Source organism: Onychomys torridus, chromosome 12 (assembly GCF_903995425.1).
Source record: "Onychomys torridus chromosome 12, mOncTor1.1, whole genome shotgun sequence".
NCBI lineage: Eukaryota > Metazoa > Chordata > Mammalia > Rodentia > Cricetidae > Onychomys > Onychomys torridus.
The window spans coordinates 66,117,214-66,136,172 of record NC_050454.1 but is presented as its reverse complement, the minus strand read 5'-3'; the positions used below and the strand labels follow the sequence as shown (position 1 = coordinate 66,136,172).

The 18,959-nt window shown below is 34.9% G+C and overlaps 1 protein-coding gene across 1 annotated transcript; it reads left to right on the top strand.

The window, feature by feature from the left end:
- The first annotated feature begins 10,997 nt into the window (after nt 1–10,997).
- LOC118593929 (keratin-associated protein 19-9b) lies at nt 10,998–11,165 on the top strand. The gene has a single exon (XM_036203561.1). It carries the CDS (start codon nt 10,998–11,000, stop codon nt 11,163–11,165), a length of 168 nt encoding a protein of 55 aa, XP_036059454.1.
- Nucleotides 11,166–18,959: the final 7,794 nt, after the last annotated feature.

Here is an 18,959-nt window from a genome sequence, read left to right as displayed (position 1 = left end):
CCTTTTCTACACTGAGCCATCTAAACAGCCTTAAAGTTGTTTTTAATGTATTACTATAATGTATTTTTCTTTTCATATAAAATTACATTAAAAAAACAGGTTTGCTAGAAATTTTGTCATGCATGTAATGAGGATAGTACTTGAGTTATGGAAGATACCTCTATGGTGATAGTGTTTATATGGTAGTTATTAATCCCATTCTCTTTATGTTTTCTATGATTTTTCTACTTTTGCAGCAATATAGAAGAATTTTTGAAAAACCTCTTATGTGGTGATTTCCTTGATTTGAGACTTTTCCTTAGAGTTAATATTTATCAACCTGTAAGTTTTCTTTAAGAATTTCCTTTATCAATGTCTTGATGAGTAGCCACAGTGGGATTGTGTTATATACTGAGTGTAACCTTATGGATATCCACAGCAGTTATTCTTAAGTTTTATGTCAGGGATATACCAGATGTTGGTTAAACCCTTTGTTTTGTCAGATGACCCCACCCTCTCATATTTCTACTCATAATAATGTATTTACATGCTCACCATTACTTTATGGTTATATTCAAACCCCATAAAAATAGTTTACCCATCTAACTTCTAAAATCAGTACAAATACCCCTTATTTGGCATTTTTTGTTTTGCTTTGTTTTTTTGTTTTGTTTTTTGTTTTTGTTTGTTTGTTTGTTTGTTTGTTTTGAGACAGGGTTTCTCTGTGTAGCTTTGCGCCTTTCCTGGAACTTGCTTTGTAGACCAGGCTGGCTTCAAACTCACAGAGATCCTCCTGCCTCTGCCTCCTGAGTGCTGGGATTAAAGGTGTGCGCCACCACCACCTGGCCTTATTTGGCATTTATAAGCTGTCATGAGGAGTTTAAACAGAAACACATGTACACATCCACATGTTCAAGCACAGCTCATAAAGACTCACATCTATTTTTATGCCCTATCATAGTGGTCTCACCTTACTCATGTGTTAGCAATTAATATTATTTACCATGGACCATTTCCAAGCACAAATTCCCAACAAAATCCTTTTCTATAACCATAATTCAATGTGGGATTTGTGCTGTGGCTCAAATGCTCAAATGTCAAATTTTCATCTCTCCTTCAAACTTGAAATCCGACATTACTTGAGAAGGTAAGTACATTATCTTCTGCATAACAACAGTACAGGTTTAACATGTTTAGAAAAACAGAGGGCACAGCATTAACCAACACACTCTTTGTCTAGTTTCATTAGGTTTTATATTAATCACCAGGACTATAAAGATCAGACATCCCAACTCAACAAATTTGTAAGTAATAGTTTAGAGAGTGGAAAACTTAATTCTCACAGTGGCAAAATGAGGAATCAGGAAGATATGGAGAAGACTAGAAGGTGAAATAGTGGAAGGAAGTTACATGGTAGGGAGGGGTATCATAAACTCGATGTAAGTAAAGTGACCTGAGGGTTTACAGTGACAAAACCAACTGATGTTTTCTGAGACAAATTGGGAGGACTGTCTAGGGAAAGTGGCCATTTTATGTAAGATGTTATGTGGAATAGAAAGTTTAGGTTTGTGCTGTGTTTTGATAGCCCATGAATTTCAGTTCTCAAAATGGGGGCACTGAGAATATGATCAAATAACCCATAAACAAGAAGGGATGATCATGGTTTTTCAACTTTAAAATATCTTAGAATTTATTATTATTTTGTGTGTAAGAGTGTTTTGCTTATGGATGTGTACCATGTGTGTGTGTGTGTGTGTGTGTGTGTGTGTGTGTGTGTGTGTGTGGTATGCATGCAGGGCAGATAAGGGGCTTCTATCCCTTGGGACTGGAGTTACAAACAGTTGTGAGCCACCATGTGGGTTCTGGGAATTGAATCCAAATCCTCTGGAAGAGCAACAAGTATTCTTAATTGCTGAGCCAAGTTTCCTGTGCACAGTTTCCCAGGTATTTATCATAAATATATCATTATACTTTCAAATTAAGAATATTGATACACATTTCCCCCATAATAATTACATTCATTTATTGAATACAGAGATAAAGACATTCTACTCAATCAAAACCCAGTTTAACACAAAATGAGAGATATTATTTGAAAACATGTCAATTACTCAGCCTGAATATTAAAATATAGATATAAAATAGTCAATTTTTGCATTAAGTAAAGAAATAGCAATCTGTTTTAAAAATGGGTGCTGAGAAGTTAATATTGAAATAAAAGACAATTTAGTCATGCATATCTGAAGCTATCATTAATTAGAAAGATGTGGGTAAGAAGCATTTCTTTTCTGCTAAGATGGATTTTCACAGAGGCTTGCTAAATCTACAACAAAAGAAAAAAAACAGGCATTAAAGGCACCATCATTTCAGGAATTTCACCTTCAGCATCAAACCCATGCTCAGCCCCTGACAAAATAGGACACTAAGTCAGCGGCTACTATGATATCTTGTCTATCACCTTGGTGGCTTCCATGGCCTGGGTTATGGCTATGATTCCAGCTATAGCCCTGGGGACTCTGATGGTTATGGCTTCCCCAGTCCTCTCTATACAGAACACTAGTCTCCTGAATTTCAGAGAAAGGGGAAAATCACTACTTTGAAAGTCCAAATAGTTATTGAGGGTTTTTTTTGTTTGTTTGTTTGTTTGTTTGTTTTTTCAAGACAGGGTTTCACTGTGTAGCTTTGCGCCTTTCCTGGAACTCGCTTTGGAGACCAGGCTGGTCTCAGACTCACAAAGATCCGCCTGCCTCTGCCTCCCGGGTGCTGGGATTAAAGGCGTGCGCCGCCACCGTCTGGCAGTTACTGAGTTTTGTTCATCTAAAAGTTTACTCATTGTAGAAGCTATCACTATGTTCACAGACCTCAGGTGGGCATTCACATTTCTGAGCAAACACTTGAGAATTGATATAAAAAGCCTTTCTAGACTATGACCTATGTTTCATCCTTTTCTATTATGAAAAGTAGAATTTTCTATTTCTATTATTTGGAAATATGAACTTTATTAATATTTTAGTGAATAGAAGATTAAGTACATGCTGTTTAATTTACGCTTTCCAAATTTTTTTGTCGTATTTTCACATCGAAAAATGTTCCTTACAGTGGATGCCATGAAGACTACTCAAGTTTCCTTATGAATGATCCCTACAATAAACACAAGTATGCAGCCCATTTGGGTGATTTACATTTTCTAAACTGATGCCTTGCTTTTTTTATATGGCATCCCATAAAGCTGGCAAATCTCAGACATTTTATGACAGTCACATGCGGCATCACAATGAGGATATAAAGGGATAGCCACTATTTCTGTAGTATTCCAAGTTATGAGACAACCACATTGTATGTAGGAGGAAGCATGGTTTTTGATGCTACATGTTCATGATGCATACTTTGTTCTTTTTTTTGCACCTACATGGTGAGAAGTTCCTTGATGTGACCTCTTTTGTTTCTTGTGTTTCAGTATTGAGGTCCCTTAATACAATTCAAACAGGGAAAAAATTCTTGGTAATGTTACTCTTTCTATGAAAGAAACAGATCTTTAAAATTAATCACATTTAATATTATTATTTACCTCACAGATGGAACACCTAATACTTTCTATATCTTTAACCAATCTTCACCCTCCAAAAAAACCAGAATTTTCTGGGTATCTATTCACTTCACTCACTTTGTGGTACAAAGCTAATGTATTATATTCACATAAGAATAGTCAAAATTTCAAATATTCTTATACATAAATATAGAAATATTTGAGGATGCATTTGTTGTTAAACTGTAAAGTAATCTTATGCATGAGAGTCAACACATTCCTTGTTGCTGCTCACTAATCAGGGTTTCGAAATGCCAAGATGTCTTACAGTGGCCTTGGTCTAGCTTATAAAAAAGGCCCGTGAATGGCACCGCAGGGCATTCAAAAGCCAGGGGTGGTTCTTAGTTAAGCTATTAATAAGCAGAAACCTCCAGATTTTTAATGTTTCCAATTTTCAATGACTGAAAATGAAATTATAAACAAAAATATATTGAAATTTATCCATACCAAAGCAAAATAAAAAAAGAGTTTAGAAATTAAAAACTAAAAGCTCAAACTGCCTAAGACCTTTTAAAAAATGCAATTCTTTTTTATCAGTACTTACCTGGCCAATATTTATTGGAAAATCCTCACAAAACACAAATTTTCCAAACTATAATTTTGTTCAGCACTTTCCTGTACTGCAGAGCGCCCCAATTAAATTAATTAAATCCTGCTCCATTCTGTCTAGTAATCTTAGTGAACATTATCTCAGTCTGGCTTCTTCACAATAGTTAAAATGCTGGCCCGTTAGTCTTCCTTTTTGACATTTTGCTGAGACTGTTTATATAAAGGAGAGAGTCTGTAATCCGCAGGTATAATGGGGTACAAGCACATTTGACTTTGGAAAAGTATGCATTGGGGTAAAAGTGAGAACCAGCCAGGAGCTGAAGAGTCACATTTTTCAGAGTTTTAGCTATGAGTTCAGTCAGAATCTCTATGAAACTTTGAGAAGGATCCCCTAGGTTCATTTCTTTTCCTGACAGGAGGAAACAAGTAATTTTTGTAAATAAGCCTGGAGTCCTTTGGTTTCTGTAAAGAACCAAACTGCAGAGAAAGTGGAGAAAGTGGCTGAGATGTGGCTTAGTGGATGAAACACTTGTTATGAAAGCATGCCAGTCTAAGTTACATCCCTGTGATGCCTCTTACGAGAGCCAGTGGCACATGCTCCTAATCCAGAGCTGAAGAAGTGGAAACAGGTGAATCTTAATCCATTGTTGGCCAGGTACAATAGCCCAGTCCATGGACTTCCAAGATACAATAGCTCAGCCCATGAGATTCTGTTCTGTTCTGTTTTCTATCTTTCTCTTTTTTCTTTTCTTTACTTGTTCAGGATCTAATCTTGCGTTTTCTGTCCCATCATCCTGCTACTCTTCCTTAAGGCACAGATTTTTTTTAAGTGCTTCAAAAAAAGTAATTGAAAGCAAAATAAAACACTGCTCCAAAAACAAACTCTGATACATAACAAAGGAGTACCAAGTGAAACTCTGCCCAAGCATGGCACAGAGAAGAGAAAGGGGTGCTTAGGGAAGGTACTATCTAGGAATTTCATTCAAGCAGATTATCTGAGGGCTGTGTCTTAGGGAATACAAACTGAGTTACAGTTTCAAGACCAATGACCAGAAAGTGTCCTTGCTATTATTACCTTAAACAATAAGAAACTGTTAATTCATCTGAGTATAATTTTAATGAGAGAAGTGAACATATTCTGTTTGGCAGATGATGTAATTCTAAACTGCACAGCAGCTTCTGGCATTACTGATAACCATCAGAGAGGAACACTGGTCTCAGTTTTAGCTGAATTTCTCTACATTTTTGCAAACCAAACATACCAAACAAACAAACCACCACCAAAACCAAATGTGTACTCTGTTCAATGATAGGGTCTTTTTAAGAATTCTGGTAGGAAAGCAAAGAGAATGGCAGGGGCTTGTGTTGTATAGAATCTTGGGTCACTCTCTGACCATGAACTGTCCTCAAGTGAATTCCAGTCATGTAAAGTGGCTTTAAATATTTTACTGGTCATCACCTAGACAGAGGATTGTAACATCAGGAGGTAAATACTTTTAAAGGCAAAATGAAGACAAGATTGATCATAGATTTTTTTTTTAAAAGACTATTTGAAATAAGAAAGTCTGATTACTAAAGTTTGATATTAAAAAAATGTACAAGCAAAAATTTTGAAGCCATGAAAGTCGTGATAAATTTTAAACAACTAGTAGCTGCTAATAGCTTGAATAGTCAATAAAAATCCAGCTCCAGCTCTCAGGCATGAAACTTAATCTAACCTCAACAGGTTGACGTCTTCAGGCATCTTGGAGCCATCCTACATAAGAAAGGTATAACTAAATAGGATTGTTTTTTTTCTGAAGATGGACTTTCAAAGAGAACAAAGGGGCAGGTCACACCTGTACAGGGTAAGTATAAAGGCTCTGGCACAATGACATATATCCCAGAAAACTTACCTCAAGCATCAAATCCATCCTCCACCCTGACAAAATGAGCCTATACTACAACTATAATTATGGCCGAGGATATGGCTTTTGTGACTTCAGTGTCCTTGGCTATGGCTGTGGTTCAATTTAGGGCCTTGGAGGCTATGGTGGCTATGGTGGCTATGGTTACAGGTACTCTTATCTCTCATTCTATGGAGGATACTTGCTCTCTCAGTTTTCCTGAAATCATGACTGTGATCTGTGGTGATCAGTTTCCCGACCCAGATCCATCACTCTAGCTGTGTATCCTTGTTCCAATGTACTGGGTGCATAAGGATTTCTTCTTCATCCCTTTCTGTGATGTTTCTCAGACATCTGAGTGTAATTTTAATGAGAGAAGTGAACATATTCTGTATTCATGTTATTCCAATAAGCATTTTGCAAACACTCTAAGTCATGATTCACTTATATTTTGAACAAAATATGCTTCTTAGTCATAATTTAGACATGTCTGATTGGTATATTTCACTGAAACACATCCTTTAAAATTATTTCTCATCTGGTGATTTTTTTATCTAGTATCTCTGACTTGATATTTTATACAAAAATAAATAAATTTAAATACCCTTAACTCCAAATTCTGCATCTAATCTGAATGATTACAGTTATGTTACATAATTTTATATACAGTGGATAACATGTTTAATGATCCACCCATCCTGACCTTAGAGTGTGAGTTGAGAAAATATTTTTAGCATACTATTCCTTTAAAATATATAGTTGTTTTATGAGCTTTGCAATCAAGACTCAACCACCCCTTGCGGTTCATTTTGTATCTGGTGTGTTCCTTATCAAGTATCTTCTTATGAAACAATGAGAATATCATACAGGATTTTGTCTACAGACACTTGCTATCAGATGCTAATATTTTCTTTATCCTCAATGAAATTTTATTGAATTCAAAGTTTAAAATCAGTAGTGCTGAGCTAATTATCTTAAAGCATGAGATAAAAAAGGTCAAGCAATCACAGGTTTTTATTCCATATCCATAAAAGAGCTAGCCATTTAACCATGAGTAAAACAAAAGGTAACTTCAGAATCTTGCAGAGAGCCATGCATATTTAGAAACCCCAAAGAATCTTGCCAAGGCACTATTGCTCCAGTAAGGTGTTTGTAGGTTTTTTTTATTAGTATTAATTGTCTTTTTAGATAACTATATAGTGACATCAGTCCCCCCCCTTCTTCCTTTCCTCCCTCCAAACCCTATTTAGAATGTAGTTGGAGATTATCCTGGTTTAGTTGATGATAGTTGTAGCTTCTCCTTCAAGATAAATAACTTCATTAGCCCTTGGTGGTTGTCTAGGTTTCCAGAACCAGGTACGATTTCCCTCTTGTTAAGTGGACCTTATTTCCAACCTGAAAGCAGTCGATTTTTACAGAGAGATAGAGATCTTGGTAATACAACTTGCTCATGCTCAGTCTGTCTTTACGCTTTTATGACTAAGCAGGTAACAGTCAGCTTTTCAAGTTTAATTCTACTTTAATACAGGTCAATATATATATATATTGTAACCAGCATTTAAGTGCCCTTTTCCCCAACTAAAGTGAGTATTATTAATTGTCTCTCATTTAAACAATAAATGGGATTCACTGAAAATATTTTCTCTAGATGGTTGCCTCAAACATAAGACTATCTGTTGACAAGAAGCTCCTGATTCTGGAATCATCTAATGTCTCTGATAGCTTTTAGTTATTCAAGTAATGACATCAAACACAATTTATTTTTCACAACATTAGTCACAGGAGTCTTCATTGATCTCCAGTGATATTCACTACCTTGCTACTAGCATGTTTATGATTGTGCCAATCTTAATTTATAACTTAGTGAAGTGATGAATTGTACTTGAGGTGAGTATCATTGATGTAAGGCAAAACAAGGACTCTGGTAGCAATCATATAGCAATTATTTATATAGTGATAAAATGAATCAGAAAGATACTTTAAGTAGTAAAGCACCATGTATAGGAAGTAAATAATAAGGTTTTAAACCTTTACACAGCTTGTTTCAAAACATAATTAGTCTCGGCAAGAATTATTTAAAATGACTTGCTTGTAATGGATATGTAGAGAATGGTGCCTAATTTTACACAATTACAATTTTATGGACAGAATTTTACTGCTTTTTGGTAAGGCTTCTAAACATTAAAGAATACATAGAAAGAGAATTTATATAGAACCAGTCTTTACATGTACGTTGCTTACATGTAAAAAATTAAACAATCTAAAGAACTGACAGAGCAAAGAAAAGGTAGCATGTGTATGTATTGTTATGCAAGACAAAACAGAAAGAAATATGCTCAAGGGAAAAATACACGTTACTGGGTTAAATTTGAATTACCATACTGAACAGTATATAGATCTAGTTAAACAATGGAATGTATGCTAAATACTCATGCTGTCAAACTATCTTCTAAACATTTATGTTTATGCCCCTAGATATGTGTTAGTCTCAACTTTGGTCAGAAATGCTTCTTTTCCCAGTGGGAAATGCTTAATGCAGAGACTCATATTAGTCTGAGTGCCAAGTGTAAGTAATTGTGAGTGCTCACAACAAAGGAAGCATGTTTAACACCCTCTTCCCACACGAGGCTCACAGACACCAAGGAAGGGTGTACTTATAGGCCTTAGGATCTGAAAGATGAGGAGGAGAGCAGAGGAATGATAGCTTCTGAACATGCCTCTTGCAATTATCAACTCACAACACCATGGTTCTATCACGAATGGGGAGGAGCCTCTGAGTTCCCACCTTTGGCAGAGGAGAAGGTACAGTGCAGAGTGGGGAAGAGTCACTCTCCTCTGGAACACGGCTGGTAGCAATACACATAATACACTACTAACTAGACTCTTAGGGTCATAAACAAGAGTTAATAAATGGAGGCCATGAAGTTACAAGTGGATCAGGGTGGAGACACTGTAAGAAGTTGGGGGAGGCAATGATGAATGAACATGATCAAAATTGAAAATTTAAAAGACAAAATATTTTAAAACAATATTTTAACATGTACTATAAACAATTATAAACACTGTCATGTGAAGATAAAAATATACTTAAAAGCAAATCTTTGGAAGACAACAAAATGATACTGAAGAGAACCTGATAGATACTTGCCAAAAAGATGTCTAGCTAACATTTATTAATAACATATTGTTTGATACAGAAAGTAAGTGAATTCTGGAGGTATATCATTAACTGCATCCAAAAGGATGAAGTAAAAAGACAGGGTACAAACTAATAACAAAATTCTAGCTTATTATTAGAGACAAATGTAGGCAATCATGTGCTGAATGAGCCAAAAACGATAGTTGAAAGTATGATTGTATGTTATAATGGCTTATGACCAAGGTGGGCCACACATTATAGTCTATGCATTTATCGAATTGGGGAAATGGTTAAGTGAAGTAAGATCGAGTGTGAGAGGAATGTATGGAGGTCTGAATATTTTCATTCTAGGACAGGAAGTTATTCAAGCCTTCCATGTACTCCCCTCACATCCATTATTTTTCTGTCCAAAAGTCTGGAACAGCTCTTTTACATTGATATGATTATTGTAATTAATGTCAGTCTTAATAATGGTAATCTATTTTAAAACTCTGCTGTGGAGAAAATTGCTTTGTATATTTTTTTCTCTTATAGGCCACTTCGAAAAAATTAATGACAGTTTTTCACAGAAATTCTAATATTCACTGAATAGGTTGCTTCTAAAATGTGTCACAATAAGAACATAATTGCAGCTCCATTTCTTGTTTATATGCCAGCTTGTCTAACTAGTTTAAAACAGTAAACAACAAAAGTCTAATTCTACATGAGTCAGTATGGATTTACACGTGTAACAGTTTATGGCTGGTGTACGTGTACTAGAATGCAGAAAGGAGGTGCTATAGAGAGAAGGAATGAGGCATTTCAAATGAGAAATGAAAGCCAAATGTAAGAGACAGAATAAAACTTATGGACCAATTAGAGAGAACTCATTGAAGAACGGCTGTATCACATAAACCATTGCATAAAGACACTTGAAAACTGAGCTTGGATCTGTTACCATGTTTGTGGACATGATGTGCACAAGTTCATCATAAAAAATGATGTACATCTCAGCTGTTTCCAACTTCTGACTGTTATGAATAGAGTAACAAAAAATATAGATGAACAAGTATCTCTCTTGTATGGTGTAGAGTTCGTTGGATTTATGTGCAAGAGTGTAGTTACATACACGATAAATATGATTTCTTTGTCTTTCTTTGTTCCTTTCTTTTTAGTTTGTCTGTTTTTATTTTTGTTTTTTGCTGCCTTTCTTTTGATTTTTTAAGAAGTGGGGAGAAATTCAGTATGTAATGAGGTGGGAGGATCTGGAAAGTGTGCAGGAGGAGAAAATATAATCAAAATACATTGCATAAAATTTTAAATAAAAAGGTTAACATTGATATGGAAACCTACCAGTCAATCCTAGTGCTATTTTTATGTTCTTCTTGAAAAATCTATTGTCCCACGACTTTAAATTAAACAAATTCATTTATGCTTATTTTATAATGTTCAACTTTATCTGTTAATTCAAGAAAGAAGGACATCTTTAAGAAGGATCTAATCAGATGGAGATAACACAGCAATGATAACAGTCCAAGATCTCTGAACTAAAGGAGCTTGGTATCCAATACAAAGGTGAAAACTATCAGAGCATGATCTGACAGACTGTTCAGGAAATGAGCCTAATTTTGAGGGTAAAGATAAAATTCATTTTAAAGGAACACTGTCTTCATTTATCTTGGAAATATCTTAAATATGTGGAATGTGGCTTGATGATGTTGCTTCTCAGCAAAGGTGTTTTTTTCAAAGAGAAGGTCATCCTTTTGTTGTGGTTTATCATACCTGCACAGAAACACTATAAAAACCTGAGCACAGAGGTGACATTCATTCTCCAGAAACTCACCTTCAACAGCACACCGAGTCTTAAATCTTAAACACAATGAGCTACTACTACGGCAACTATTATGGTGGCCTTGGCTATGGCCTTGGTGGCTTTGGTGGCCTGGGCTATGGCTATGGTTCCAGCTATGGTCTTGGGGGCTATGGTGGCTATGGATACTTCCATCCCTCTTTCTATGGTGGATACTGGTCCTCAGGATTTTACTGAAAATATGCCATCTGCAATAATCTACTAATCCTATCCAGAATCGATTACTTAGGATGGCTACTATTACCCTACTGTGCTGAAGATTTCTCCTTTCTTCATTTTATGATATTTCTCAGCATATTACCTTAATAAACATCTATTGTGAGCGTTGTACATATTGTTTCATTGATGCTTTTCTGATTAGACATACATTCCAAATTTTGGCATATTGTATAAAATATTTTTTTGTAAATTGTTTCTTCCATTGTGAATATACTATTTTATATCTGAGCTTATACAACTCTGTCTGTAAGTTCCCTCTTTCCATGTCATAAATGTTTAGCGCTCTCTCTCTTACACACACACACACACACACACACACACACATTTGTCATTCTGAGAAACAAAACAAAATATGCTTAGCCATTAATTCCTCTGAATGCCTGAGTACTTGATCTACATAACTATTGTGTTCATGTACTACACATTTAGAACCCTTTGTCTAATGAAAGGGAATATTTTGACATATATGTCCTTTAAATATGGTTATTGTATGAGCATCACCAGGATGCTGTCTACATATGCTGCTCAACCTGTGTACTGTGTCTCTCACACTCTTATGAAACAATGAGAGAATTGGAAATAGCTATTTTGTGATTAGCTTCTCCCTTAGAATAGAAAACTGAATTAAATTCAAATAAAAACACCTGCATGTAATTTTGAAACTCTAATTTTAGAAAGTGACAAAAAAGTACTAATTTCATAATAAATTTACAAATGGAATCATACTCAAAGATTGTGGTTTCTCACTAGTGAATGCTTTGAATAAGGAAGGAGTAGGTGTTCATATAGCAATTATTCCTATTAATGCCATACACATTTTAAAATTCTAACAAATTCACTAACAAGTATTTATATAGTAATTCAATGACTTACAAGTAACCCTACTTTATTGAGCATATGAACAGTATATACTGGATGTTTATGAAGCCCATCATTACACATTATGAATATTCACCCAGAAAAGAAATTCTCCTAAATGGCATTTGCTTTTCTAACAACAGAGATAAAGATAAAAGTATAAATAATTCTAATATTTTTGATACATCTGTACTTTTATATTAAATTTGGTCTTAACTAAATGAAATGTGCTATATATTTGTATAAAATTCTAAAAGAACCAATTTACTTAAGAAAAGGTTTAAAAAGACGATTCCCTCATTTAAAATGGCATAATAGCTAGATGGTTTTCCAAAGAGCAAAATCAGGGTATGAATGTGGCCCTAGGATGAAATGTAACTGCCAGAGCACATTCATGGTTGCAGATGGGTTCAGGTCAATGGTTTATTGAGGTATACCTACTTGTGTTATTTTCTAAGTGAAAAGCACAGAAGTCTGCACAAAGATAAAACACCTTTCGTGTGAAATTGCACACTAAGATTAAAAGAATGTAGACAGAAGCCCTGAATGAACACCTGAACTTTACAAAAAGAGTTAGAGATTTGAAATTAATGGTCAACGGCACAGGGTGTAGCATGAGCAGAAGAAGTGTACTCAGGAGGGTGGAAAGGATGCTTGCTGACATTGAGGGACATTGATAACAGTCAAACGCAATGCTCATTGTTAGTTATCAGAATAAATACAGGTATTGGTGACAGTTAATTGACAAGTAGCACTTCCAATTAGATGTTTGGAAGATGTATATAAGAGCAGTGATCATGAAAGAAAATACATTTTTAAATTTTAATTTATTTCCCCAAACCATTATCAAAGTTTTCTTGACATTTTGTAATGAACCCAATCTAATCCTGTGTCCTTTATTAGATTGCTGCTAAAAGAACTGAGGTTTAAGAAAACATAATTCACACTAACCTAGAGCTGACACCACCAGTCACAAGGACAGGAAATGCAAGATAAGGCCAAGTTTGGAAGCTAAGAAGCCATGAAGAAAGATGCAACTGCTCTAACTCTGTGTGAGAATGGAAACATACATTAGTAAAAACATGGAATTTTCCTTCAGTTCCTGTTGAGATTGTCCAGGAGATACTAATGTCAAAATAACATCTACAGACATTGCTTTTAAATTTCTAATTCCATATGATTATTATCTACATATTGATATTATTCATAAATATTTTTTACATTAAAAATTGAAGTATTTTGAAACATGAAGATTCTTTTTTTACCTTTCAGGAACCCTTTGCCATACAGTTTTTGGTTATTTCTGATTGGATGACTTTACCTAAGATGAAGTTTTTATGAATTATTTTTGTTTGATTACCAAATATTCTCTCTAAGATGATGATGAATAATGCCTGAAACCCTTGGAATATTCTAGATATGTTAAAATAATAGAGGAGGTTATGCTTTCTGAACAAGAGGATTTAAAACTACAGTGCAACACTGTTGCTCAGATATGCCATAATCTAATTTCAGTTCACCCTGATGTCTTTGTATCTGTTAAGTATTGTTACCAAAAAGATGCAAGCTAACAAATCATTATGCAGCTTCAAACAATACTTGTTATTGTTCATGAAGCTCCAAGTTTGCTCATCAATGGCATCCTTTAATGGTTCATGAAAGTATGGTCAGCTGTATGTGAATTATGCAAGTGATTAGTTTTATTGTTTAATGACTGACACATTAAAATTATTTCATTCATATATACTTGGAGCCAGTAGCATTTAAATGTTCTCATGGTGATGCTGTGTGGTAGTATTGTGTTCCCCAAAACATTGTGCACCCTAATAAACTTATCTGGGTTCAAAGAACAGAACAGCCACTAGATACAGAGGTTAGAAAATGGTGGCACTCACACCTTTAATCCCAGTATTCCAGAGGCAAAAATCCCTCTGGATCTCTGTGAGTTCAAGGCCACATTGGAAACAGCCAGGCATGGTGACACATGTCTTTAATCCCAAGAAGTGTGTCTTTAATCCTAGGGAATGATGGCAGAAAGCAAAAAGATATATAAGGCGTGAAGACCATAAACTAGAAGCTTTTAGCTAGAAATGGGCATTGGGTAGCTTCATCCATCTGTAACATGCATCTTAAAGAGGTTTATTAATAAAATCAAACCTGAGGCTGGTATTGGGGTGAATGCTGGAATATCAGAGACACAGAACTAGCTACAGCTTCCCCACCTCGCCAGTTCCTCAGCTGGTCTTGTTTCCTCAGACTGCAAGCTTCTGAGTCTTCATCCAAATGAATCTCAGCTGAACTGTGCTGCTCAAAGCCTAAAAACTTAACCAGCCAAATGCTGCTAGTTTCTGGTCTCCAGGCCTTATATATCTTTCTGTTTTGTGCCATCACTCCCTGGGATTAAAGGCATGAGACATCAAGTTTGGCTATATCCTTGAACACACAAAGATCCAGTTAAATATCTGCCTCTGGAATGCTAGGATTAAAGGCGTGTGCTACCACTGCCTATCCTCTATGTTTAATATTGTGGTCGTCCTGTTCTCTGACCCCAGGTAAGTTATTAGCATGCACAATTTTGGGGGAACACAAAACCACACCCATATTTCTCCCTGCCTCTCTTCTTCCTGTTTAGTAATGAAGTGTGATTGTTCTGCTTCTTGCTTCTTGCTCATGCCATGCCTTTCCAGCCATTATAGATTCTCCACAACCTGGATCCCTAAACTGAAAGTAAACTCTTTATCCCTCAAAGTGCTGTTGGTCATGGTATTTTATTTTAACAATGTAATTAATAAAGCACACTTCAGTAATGGTACCTTAGATGTGTCATAGAATGTTTTATTATAACTGGAAATCTTCAAAAGCCATCTGTGTTATAAAGCAATATACTTAATCTTCAGTATTCTCTCTAGAATATTTTCTGTCCTCCATTCTCTTACCTCATTATTAGTCCTACACTTTATGATTAGTTAAACCACCTCCATGGGTTCTCATCTTTTCTATTGAATGTTCACTGTTTTGGGCACATCTATGGCTTACATATTTTCCTATGTCAAAATTTCTATTTTTTGATAATCTGGAACAATATAGTTCTTCCTCCTTTAGAATCTAATAATGAACAAACAACTAAACAAGCCGTTTGAGTTTATTTTTACTTTGAACTGTGGATGTGTGTAACTTTACTCCTCCACATACAATCACACACACAAATTGATGAAAGTATGTACACATATACACCTTTGCAACTACAATGAAACAGCAGGCTTTCATGAAGCTATAATTTATTTCATACCCTAAAGTATGACAAATCATTTTTTTCAATAAAAATTCAGTTAGTAGTGATTGAACTCTAGAATATTTTATAGAAATAATTCAGAGAATATATTCTCTATATACATGAATTGTAAAATCATTTAGTAGGATATTAGAAGTGCAGGATAGGATAGTTTAAATTCAAACTGCAGTTTCCCAAACACTTAGCTGCTCCTGTTGAATAGGATGGATTCTTCATGGAGAGTAGGGGAAGGAAGTCAGGTTGTATTAAAATAGTTCTTGAGTACAATTTATTAGAATTTTTCTTGGTAGCATGTAGACAGAATATGTTTGAATAGAATTCACATACAACAGAATGATTAAATGTTTCTTATGAATAAATTTGGTGTTTTTTTTCAAACTCAGAGAAGTATGCATAATATTTTCATGATTTTTATGTTAATTTATTGAAATTTTAAAAGAAACAAAACATGATAATTGGCAAAAATTGAAACTTTATTTTAGCTAAATTGGAAGAAATATCAGTTGTTTAATCAAAATCCTAGGCATCTCCAGGGATAAGCTGCAAGGGATTTGAATACTGCATTTAAATGTAGAAATGTGTAGTCATTAGCTCTGAAAGTAAGATTTAATTATCCATGTTGAAGCCTATAGTTTCAACCATCAAATAATTCAAATTCAAAGGAAAAGTTGACTTCATGCATGGTTAAAACCACCCTTAAGTAACAAAAACACGGACTAATGGTTCTCATTTTCACCAGAAGTTTATTTCTAAAGCAAGTGAAGCTCTTGTGGTTTGATGTGTCGTGCATCTTGAATGGAGATGAAGGGAAACACTAATTTGGGGCACTTTTCACTCAGGATATTTTCTTCACCATCTGCCCAAATCTTCAATCCCTAATGCAGCGAATTACTGTGGTCACTTCTGTAGTGACCTTAGATTTAATGTTGGTGATCTGGATGCTGGCTTTGGTTTTCACTGTAGCTGCAGTCTTATGGCTATTGTGGTGAAGGTGATTATGGCTATGCACACTGGCCCCATTTTTCTACAGATGTATTCTTCCTGTAGGTTGTAATGAACAGTTTGTCAAACTCCTATGATCTCAGAACATGTATGTTGTTATGTACAGCATCATTCTTATGTTCTACATGACTAATTTTGTGGTATTTGAGCTTTCTTTTTTTTTTTTACACTGTTACACTATAGCCTCAGCCTTCCATGTACCTCCTATATGATGGCAGCCACCATATCTGACTTTTTTTATTTTTTATTTTTATTTGGAGAGGGAGAGGCTCTTACAATAGTAACTCAGCATCCAGAGTCATGGACAAACAAAGCTGAATGCTGTGAGGTATGAGTGGCTCTCCTTATCATTGCTACAGGAGGAAAAGAGCTTCTGTAGAGCTGAGCTCAATTCCGGTCCTTGCAGGGGTCCCCAGCCATTTTAGAGGGGACACACAGAGAGAGTATGTCAGCTAAGAGGACTCAGAATCAGGGAAATAGATACTGACCAGAGTGGGAGGAAGACTGGTTACACGATTATGCCTTCTGGACTTGGGCAATGTCACCTAGAACAGAAATAGGCTTCTCTTAGTTTCAGGTCAATAGGACATTTTCAAGCTTGGAAGAAGACATATAAAGAAATTCAGGCCTCTGTTTGTTTTGTGGGGCTGGAGGAAGATTGGGAGGCAAGAACAACTTTCTTCAAAAGGATCTAGGAAAAGTACCTGTGAAGAGTTTTGTGCTGCAGAAGATTGATCTACAGAAAGCAGAGAAAGGGTCAAAATTATCCCCCTATGGGAAGCCTTGCCTTCTTATAGAAAGGAGTGAGGGGTAGGTTGGAGGTGCTAGAGGGGCATCATTGATTGTTATGTAAAATGAATAAAATAAATCTTCTTAATTAAAAAAATTATCATTTTTTTCCAAGTAAATGTTTCTGTGAAGTGAGGTTGAGTATCCATAGTGAAGTCCTGATGAAACAGACAATGAATTTGTTTGTCAGGATTGACCTTTCTCAGATGCCAGTAGTGAGTGATGAGGCTTGTACTTAATCAGCCAAAGATTTGATGAGGCTTTCTCAGGAGAGAACTCAAGAAGCTGAGTTGAAGTCTGATCTGTCAGCCTTTCTCAGCAGCAAGCTCACTGATAGAGGTGATGTGCTTTTCAATGAATTCTGGATACATTGCATTACTGGGAAAATGTTCTACTAGGGGCCATTGTTCCAACTTTGCAACCCTGAGGTCTTCAATGTGCTCACTTTGTCAGTTAATACATTGAAATCTTAAGTATATGCAGCAAAACTCTTTCATTTTAATTAATATTGAGTCACATTTCTGCTTACCATGGATTTTGAATTGCATTTTAAAATATTTTTATTAAATTTTGTTTAAATTCAAAATTATTTTTATCATTATCATCTAGAACTACATTTTCTAAATAGAGAAAAGTATTTCTTTCCCTTCAGAGAAAAGTATATCTTTCCTTTTATGTGTGTTCCTAGAGTATCTTTTTACTTTTTTTGTGTGTGTCTTTCAGTGTCTATGTATCCTTCATACACCTCCAACTACAGATTGATTTTAACTTTCTCAGTAGGTATACACAAGCTTTTTATCACCTGAATGTGACTCCTTCTTTTTTCAGTACACATTCACACTCTGCCATCTACTCAAACAAAATCTATTTTATGTTTATCTGTGTCTTCAGAATAAAATTTATTGTAATAGTACAGTACAGTAATCATTTTATATCCTACTCAATTTAGAAGACATTTTTCCTCATTATTTTGTCAAGCATTGTAGGGGCAGTGAGAATTATTGAGAATATCAAGATAAATTAGCAAAGTGCCATTCCTATGAGTACAATTACATACCTCAGCAAGTCTGAAGAGGGAAAGCACAGATTGACATCAACAGATTTAGTTTAAAGTTTCTTAATGTAACTCCAAATAAAAAATCACTACAGAAGATATAAAACAAGCTAAATATTGATATAGTCAAATAAGAAGAAAAAAGTAAGTACGTGCTTAGAGTCATTTGTAATGACAATTTTATGTATGAAGAGTGTGTACTGTATTCTGATAGGAAATTCTAATTTGCTCCACTTAGATGGAAGATGTAATTTTATAAAAGTCATGGTATGTTTGAAAGGTTATTAAATATGGCAGCTGCTTCTTTCTTCTTATGGTTCAGAAGAAACTAGGAGAATTCAGGATATTCATTATTTTAAAATAATAGAAATACTAAAATATCTAAATTAGTAAATAAATTCATAATTTATAAATAGAAAATTGAAAGTTATCTTTATCAGCTTATTGTCATTTTATTTCCTCAGTAAGGTAGATTTAAATCCATTGTGCCCATGAAGCAGATATTATCATAATACTGTGCATCACTAGTTTTATTCTCTGTTGCACCATATTAAACTTTTATAAAAAATGTATAAAGCATTTTGAATGCAAGGAAAATATATCCTGATGGAACAAAACAGTTACAAGAACTAGAATAAGCTTTACCATAGACAAGTAATAAACAAAAAATGTAAAAATATCTATGATTAATATGTCAAGGACTTGGTTGGTAAAAATAGATGCCATGTGGATACAAATGACTGATAAAGGCTGAGAA